The sequence below is a fragment of the Cenococcum geophilum genome, assembly GCF_001692895.1.
Source record: "Cenococcum geophilum 1.58 unplaced genomic scaffold K441scaffold_4, whole genome shotgun sequence".
NCBI lineage: Eukaryota > Fungi > Ascomycota > Dothideomycetes > Gloniales > Gloniaceae > Cenococcum > Cenococcum geophilum.
The window spans coordinates 1,785,941-1,794,582 of record NW_027137562.1 but is presented as its reverse complement, the minus strand read 5'-3'; the positions used below and the strand labels follow the sequence as shown (position 1 = coordinate 1,794,582).

The window sequence follows — 8,642 nt, the reverse complement described above, 5'->3', positions numbered from 1 at the left end:
GGCGTCAAAATATAAAGAGAGTAGTAAGAATAGATATTATAGACTTTACTAGTAGCAAGACCCTTAAATAGGGACAATAGATAGAAGTTAAGAGCGGCAGTAGCTATAGGCCTTTAGCATTTACAATTTTACTATAGTACTAGATAAAATACGGTATATTGCGATATTATATATTATAGTAATCCTAATTTCTATCCCTTATAGGCTAGCGGTTAATTAATACTAATCTATAATCTAGATTTTAAGTACTTAACTAGTTAGATTATAGTCTAAATATCTTGCTAACAACTATAAGTATCTAACAATTAGCTAGCTATAAGCTTTAGCCTTTATAGCTAACTAACTACGTTAAGTAGATTACTCGCTATCCGCTAACTATTAAGCTGTTAGCTAGCTATCCTAATTAGGCAAGTAGTATAGCTAGCGGAGCCTTTAGTAGAGCCTCTAACCCGGTTTTAGCGCGTGCTATATTTAACTAAGGGTTTACTATTCTATAATAATTCTAGCTTAAAGCTAGACTCTATAATTAATTTCCCTAGCTACTAAAGCTTTACTAGGGGCTTAGTACGGAGCTCTACTAAAGGTTCTACCAGGAGCTCTGCTAAAGAGGCTCTATAAAGCTCCCTTAAGCTTGCTAACTACTTACGTTATTAGCCTCTTAGTAGCGACGCTAACTTTTAGATATAGTAAGGTCTGCAACTATTATTAATTACTCTCCGTATAGTACGGGCCGCCTCTATTTTCGCTAAACTATAATAACCCTAAATAGTATCTAATACTTTTCTCGCTATAGCTGCCACTAAAGCAACGCGACTTAACGCCCTCTCCTGCTTATATTAGGCAGTTCCCTAACCTAGGCTATACTATTTCTGGTATTAGCACGCCCTTACTATATTTTAAGAAACTTGTCGCTAAGGCTATAGGTCCTTAGAATAATACTTATCCTACCCTATTAGCTACTAGCTAGTAAAACACAGGACAAATATAATATCTATATAATTACCCCTAATAGAAGAGCCTATAGTAAAGGTAATTTGCCGTACCACGTCTAGATAACCTAAAATTATATATATAGGCAATAATCTCAGGGCTTCCTAGTGCGATAGGAGGTCTCGCTGTAAGGTAAACTTAACTTAAGTTACTATCTCTACGTAAATTAGATTAACCGTAATTAATTAATATCTTTTAGCCCGCCTAGTAAAACGTGTCGCGCTAGTAATAGGGCTAGATAAATATTAGCGATATATTATAATTGTAACGGACACCTATATATTATCTCTATAGATAGCCGTAAATATAGCCTAGCCTACTCTATAATAAACTGCCCTTAATAGAGCAGCCCTTAAGGCCCCATTGTTTCGGATAGGCATAGTCTCTATATAGGCGGCCTATATCTACTCCTTATTACAATCCACCCCGGCCTTTAAAAACATTTTAACCAGTAGCTAATATTTAACTATGCGTAGGCCTTAAGGTATATTAGGCAGCAATACCAGACTTAAGGCCACGTCTATACTTAGGACTAAGTTTGTACCATCTAGTTGCCGCCTATAAAGTAGTATAACGAGTTATTTGAGATTGCAGCCGCAGTTCTATATATGGCTAAGCGGGGACAAGTTCTGCGAGTTTATAGTAGCTATATACCTCTTTTCCGCATCTACTATATAGTTAATGTCAGGCCGCCCTAGCACCTTTATCTTTTTACGTATATTTGACTGCGTGCGGGCTAATATGTTTTGTATAGCCTTATATACCTATAGCGCTGGTGCCTTCTTGTATTCTACTACCTAACGGATAACTTTTTGGATTACCTACTCGCGTAGCAAATTGTTTAGTTATCCGCGAAATAAAACGTATAGGATGCCGTTCTTTATAATAACCTACTTAAAAGTCCGCTTAATAGTATTAAGTCTCTCCGTAGTAATACCTAAGCCGGTAATAAGCTATATGTTTTTTTACGGGTCCATAGCACTTACAGAGTTATACCACGCCGCATTTACGGCATACCGCTGTTGTATATCGCGTCCTATTGTAAAAGATAGTCTAGTATCCTAAGTAGGGAATAGTGGTGTTTAGAATTCCATACTTAGTATAACAAAGAGGCGGCGTAATATTGGTAATAAGTAGAGTCTTCTAGCCTAACGTAACGCAATCTAGCGCAAATTAGTATAAAATATATTGGATTGCGCTATCTAGCGCGTTAGTGTCTACGGACATCGCTATGCTCTTACTTATAATATAGCATAAGCTATAAATACTACTTTAAATATACAGTTTTACACGGATATTATTTTCAGCCCCCTTTTAACTAAACTGTAGTAAGTTGCAGCTTAATATAGTAATTTATAAATAAGCTCTATCTAGCGGTAATATAGAAAGTGCGGGACTAAAGTAAAAAGTATAGGCGGTTTAACCTGTTATAAATAATATTGTCTAAGAAAACAGAAACTGAAGAAGGATAGACACAAGGCCATTAATATTAAAAAGACAGACAATAATGCACCCTTACGCCATTAAAGCTTAGAGGAGTATTAGACAGCCTATTATAGGGCTAAGCTAGTATTAGCGACCCGGTCAATCGAGGCATAAGCATAGTAAGAAGGACGCATGCAAGTCTATACGATTGGATTGTTTATAAACGAGGATCCAAAGCTAGAGAAAGGAAAGGGGGAAAAGCGGAAGTGCCGCTCGAAGTTATATACAATTCTCCGGTTACGTGACGGCAATGTGCGGCAATGTGCGGCAATCTGACGACAATGTACTAGTACCGTAATATTACCCCCCCCTCCGAAAAAGCCTGCCCTTAGGCTTTATATGTCCGTATTACCCCTTTAGGGCGTTCTTGTCTTTATGCTCTATAGGCAACCTATTGTTCTTACTATGCTAGCATTCCATCCACTTATCTAAGTACTTTAGCGGTCTAGGTTCGTTAGGGTAACGGCTATAAAACTCTTATAACTTATAGGGACTACCTATAAAGTTCCATGCGGGGTACTAGGTAGGGTCTGAATTATATCCTTTCTAACTTATACGGTATTTTAGTGTTCCCCTTACGAGTTTATAGGCTAGTATTTCTTCGATTTCCTATTCGCTGTCGCCATTAACTTAAATTGGCAGGGGCGGTTTATTCTTTTGTCTAGGTAATAGGTTATTTACAGCTCTCCGTAGCTTATCTGGCGAGAAGACAGGGTAGACCTTAATTAAATCCGGGAGCTTTACTTTATATAATTTGCCTCTCTTCTTAAGGACCTCGTATAGTCCTACTATCTAATAGTCTAGTTTACGGCTAGGCCGCTCTGTTTTCTAGTTCTTTGTTATAACCCAGACCTTGTCGCCTATAGTAAAGTTGGGCTTACGCCTATACTTATTTGCCTGCTGTTCCATTGATTTCTAGGCCTTTTTTAGGTTTATATGGGCTACTTTCTAGGCTTCTTCTAAGTGTTTAGCGTAATGCCGTGCTTTCTTATAAGATAGTTTTTCGCGTACGGTCTGTGGCCCTTTCGGTCTTTCCCAGTTAAAGCTTATATGGGGTAAATACCCTATTTCTAGCTAGATAGGTGCAAATCCTATAGAGTTATAGGGTAGGGTAGCCTAGGCGTAGTCTATTAAAAGTAGCAGTTCGGCCCAATTATCCTAAAAGTAGTTAATAAAGGGTCGGAGTCTCTAGTCTAAATACTAGTTTACAATCTCCGTCTAGCCATCTGTCTAGGGGTAGTATGCTGTAAAAAGCTTTAGCTTAATGCCTAAGATCCGAGTAAACTTGTTCCAGAAAGCTAATATAAACTATAGCCCGCAATCGGATATAATAGTATCTAGTAGTCCGTAAATTCGGTAGACGTAGTGGATATATAGTTAGGCCGCCTCTTTTGCATTAATATTCTTATAATAAGGGATTAAGAACGGGCGCTTGCTAAAGCGGTTAACTATAACTATAGCCATATCGTATCCGTTACGGTCTGTAGGTAGCTTATGGAAATCTATAAAGATATGCTGCTAGGGGCGCTCTAGTATTGGGAGTAGTTTTAACAGTCCTAGGGTTTTATCTCGTGGGATTATAAACCTACGGCAGTTGTTACAGTTTCGTATATAGCGATTAATATCTGTAACTATTTCAGGCTAGTAGTAACGGTCGCCGATAATTTTACGGGTCTTATTTTTTCTGGGGTAGGCTGTGGAGACCTAGGTATGCGCTTCCGTAATAAGCCGAGTTTGTAAGTTCTATTTCTCTACTACCGCCAGCCGTTTGCGGTACTTAAAAAGTCCGTTTTCAAGGGACTATGGGCTCGTAGCGTCCTTTACCTTTCCGCGGTACTCCTGTAGAGAAGGGGCCGTACGGTTTGCCTACAGTAGTGTATTAATAAGGTCAGACTTGCTAATAAGCAAGCAAAGGAAGTGCTTGCTTGCTTGCTTGCTTGTTTATTACTTGTATATAGTAGTAGCGGTAGTTGGTGATAGACCTTTGGTGTTTTTAGAGTTATTTCTAGTAGCTAAGGTAATGCAAATAGTGTAAACAAGCCCTTTTAGGCAACCGCTAGGCCTATTTAAAACGTTTTTCCGCGCTAATCTGAAGTCTTACGTAGCTTATAATAAATAACAAACACCTTCCTATTTTTATCCACTATTAACTCTACCAATTTGACAGAACGCACTTAGCTACCGCTACCACTATAGTATAGGACCCTACCAACGCGAATATAAGCGCGATAACTGCAGAAAATCCCTTAGCCCCTACAACCTTATCCTTAGAAGCCGCGCCCGACCAGCTTATAGACGACGATAATATTAACAATTACGATGGCATTAACTGGAAACAACTTCCAGATCTTTAAAAGCCCTATTATAGCTTAAAGCGGACGCCTAGCTTTATCTATAAATACGGGTATAGGTACTAAAGTTAGGTAAAGCTAGAGCAAATTATCTTTATCTGCAAGTACTGCTACCAGCATAAAATTCTTAACTGTAGAGGCCCTGGTCGTTATAATATATTAAATACTAATACTGCTACCCAAACGCATCTTGCTAAAAATACTCCTGGCCATAGATACGATAAAAATGGAGAGATTATATTTGAATTAAAGAAGCGCGGGCACACCGTTCTTCAGCAACTTTAGGCATTAGGCTAATACGTCTCTTAAGAAGCTGCTAATGCGATTATTAATAGCTTTAATACATCTATATTTAAGCAAGCAGCTATTAATTGGCTTACCGAAAACAACTACCTACTGCAAGAGTTTAAGACCTTATCTTTTTGCCGTATAATACGAGTTGCGAATCTTAAGGCTAAGCGCGTACTCTGGCTTAATTATTAATCGGTGCCAGACTATATACTAGCTAACTATAAAGTGTACCTCCCCTCTATTACTAAGGCTCTCGCTGCCTCCAGATCGCTCCTATATATATCCTTTAATGGCTAGTAGACTCCCAATGGCAAGCTTACTCTTACTGGCGTATATATATATTACCTTAATAAGGAAGGCCGTGTGGTAGATTACATGCTTACTCTACCTACACAGCTCGGCCAGCACTTAGGAATTAACTACGCGGAAGTTATTAGTAATATCCTTAACATATTTAAGATTATAAAGGAGCGGCTTAGCTACTTTATTACTAATAACGCCCGCATAAATAATACTTATTTGGATTATCTAGCCGTTAAATTTAGCTTTAATAAGGCCCATAGGCGCGCCCGCTGCGCTTACTATATCCTAAATCTAGTTACTTAGCAGCTTATGTTTAGTAAGAATAAAGAAGCTTTTAAAAACGAGGATGCGAATATACTAGAAGAAGAAGAGTTCCTAGAGTAGTAGCGGAAGGAAGGACTGCTCGGAACACTATATGACCTTATTAATTTAATTAATACGCCTTAGCTTATGCAGCTATTTGAGCAATATTAAGTTAATAAGAACATACCTCCGCAGAAAGGCTTCCGAATTAAGTAGCTTATTAAGCCCGTTAAGACCCGCTAGAATAGCTACTATACTGCCTTTAAACGAGCTACTAAGCTCTAAGCGCCTCTTAATTCGTTTACCTAGTACTAGATTATAAAGTATAAAAAGAAAACGGCCTCCCTTAGATCTAAAGGCAAGAAGGTGCCCGAGCCTCGCCGCTATATCGCCGTTGGTGGCTTAAATGTATACAATTGGTTAATTATTAATAAATACATAGAGATCCTTAGCCCTCTTAAAGAAGCCATAAGCTTAGTAGAAGGTAGAGGCAAGGCTAGTAAATATGGCGCGATTTAGGAGGTCATTCTTACGTTTAATTAGCTGCTTAGAGTCTTTAAAGAAAAGAAGGATCGCGTCGCTAAAGCTATAATAGAGGACTATCCAAATTAGAAAGCTATAGAGGATTATTTTATAATTAATCTAAACGCGGCCTAGGTAAAGCTGAACGACTACTCCCTTAAGTTTAACGATACTCTAGTATATTACGCTGCAGTCCTTTTATATCCTTATTTTAAGCGCTTCTGCCAGAACGCGTGGAAGGATAGGCCCGACTAGATTATTAGCGGCGACGCTGCCTTCTAAACTCTCTGGCTTTAGTATAAAGATTGTTTGCTACCTTTATTAGCAGAACCAAAGGCACCGCGTTAAAAGCGCGTGCGAGCCTCCGCCGGCTGTGATAGCTATATTGACGCCTACTCTGGTGCCTTAATACTAAGCCAGACGGTCTGTGAGGACGAGTACGCGTAGTAGAAGTTGCTTAATTCTCTACTAAAGGAATACCCGTTAGCCTAGGATCCAATTAGGTACTAGTGGTAGATATAAATTAAGTTTCTACGCCTCGCCTAGTTTGCCTTTAATATACTAACTATACCAGCTATAAGCTTAGATTGTAAGCGAGAATTTAATAAGGCTGGTGATCTACTAGAGCCTTATTAATCTAGGCTGCAGCTAATAATAATTGCTGCTCTACAATGCACGCGTTCTTAGAAGAAGATAGGTTATAAAAAGGCCACTAGAGAAGGTAGTAAGTCTATTAATTTATATAAAGCTAATAGCTGACAAAGGAGCAGCTGCTATACCTTTCTCTACTACCTCCCGATCCTCTACACTACGCTAAGATCGCAATATACGCGCTGCCTTTACCGCGTCTGCCTTAACCGCGTCTGCCTTATAAACTACCTCCGAGCCGCGCGAACGAGCTTATACTACAATTAATTGATGGTGGAGGAGCTTAGTGGGCAATATACTACTACTGGGCGAAGCTATAGCGGATTTTTATAGAGCTTTAAATTCTATAGAACTTTAAATTTTATACTGTCTTGGTAAGTAATTAGCAAGCAAGCAAGCAAGCAGACGTGATTTTAAGGCCAATAAGTAAGCAAGTAAGCAGAGGGCTTTTAAATCGGGCAATCAAGCAAGCAGATAGGTGTTTTACTTGCTTGCTTGCTTATTAGCAAGTCTAAATAAGGTTAAGTTCCGTAGAGTTAATGGGACATATCTTAGCGTCTAAAGGGTCTATATTTAGGGGTTAAGGTGCTCTAGTCGTAATAACGTCTAGTCCGTAATAAGATCTTTATAGCTATTTAGTTATTTAGGTCCTGTCCACGCCTTATAAGGGCGTCCGCACGATTTATAGCGCCTGGCCGGTATATAATTAGGAAGTTAAACTAGGATAGGATGTCCGCCTAACGTGCCTGCCTAGCCGTAAGGGCCTTTATTGTTATAAAATATTCTAAGGCCTTATAATCGGAGACTACCTGGATAGGCTTGGGGGTCCCTTTTAGCTGCATACGCTAGTGCTGAAAGCTAGAGATAATAGCCAGCATTTCTTTATCATAGATATGGTAGTTTAGCTCAGTATCTACTATAGTCTTTAAATAGTAAGCAATAGAGTGCCATTTTCCGTCTATCTACTTTTAGGAGTAAACGCTAGCTATAACACTATTTAAGGTATTAGTCTCTAGCATTAAGGGCCGTTCTAGGTTAAAGTGGGCGAGTAAGGGAGTAGAGACCAGTCGTTTTTTAAGCTCGTCAAAGGCCTGCTTATATATGGTGTTAAAGTAAAAGGGCCGGTCCTTATAGGTAAGTAGGCTTAGGGGCCGGGCAATCTTACTATAGTTCTTAATAAAGCGTTAGTAGAAGTTATAGAACCCTAGGAATAACTATACCCCCTTTACTGTCCTTAGGGGTACCCATTAGTTAATTATAGCCGTCTTTTCTAGGTCTACCTTAATTCCGTCTATACTAATAATAAACCCTAGGTACTTTATACGCTTAACACTAAATTCTAATTTCCTAATATCGGCCTAAAGGCCGGCCTCGCGGAGCCGTTATAGGACTTTATGGACATGCTCCTTGTATTCTAACTTATTCTTAGAGTAGATTATAATATTATCTAGGTAAGCCGTATAGAAGTTATTAAGGTAGTTAAAGAGTATATTATTTATATATCGCTAGTACGTAGCCGGTCCGTTAGTTAGTCTAAAAGGAAGTACTTTATATTTATATATTCCGTAACGAGTCCGAAATATAGTAATATTTTCCAATTTAGGGTTTATCCTAATCCGGTAAAAGGCCTGATTGATATTAAGCTTAGTAAAGATTTTAGCTCTATTTATTCGGGTTAAAGTCTTATTAAGTAAGGGTAGTGGGTAGCGGTCCTTGCGGGTTATATTATTAAGTTTATAGTAGTCTATA

The 8,642-nt window shown here is 38.7% G+C and overlaps 1 protein-coding gene across 1 annotated transcript; it reads left to right on the top strand.

The window, feature by feature from the left end:
- Positions 1–4,913: 4,913 nt before the first annotated feature.
- Positions 4,914–5,111, top strand: K441DRAFT_538289 (uncharacterized protein; the record flags this gene model as incomplete). The annotated part of the gene is made up of 1 exon (XM_067642520.1): positions 4,914–5,111. A coding segment is annotated over one exon (198 nt), but the record flags the coding sequence as incomplete, so codon positions are not given.
- Positions 5,112–8,642: the final 3,531 nt, after the last annotated feature.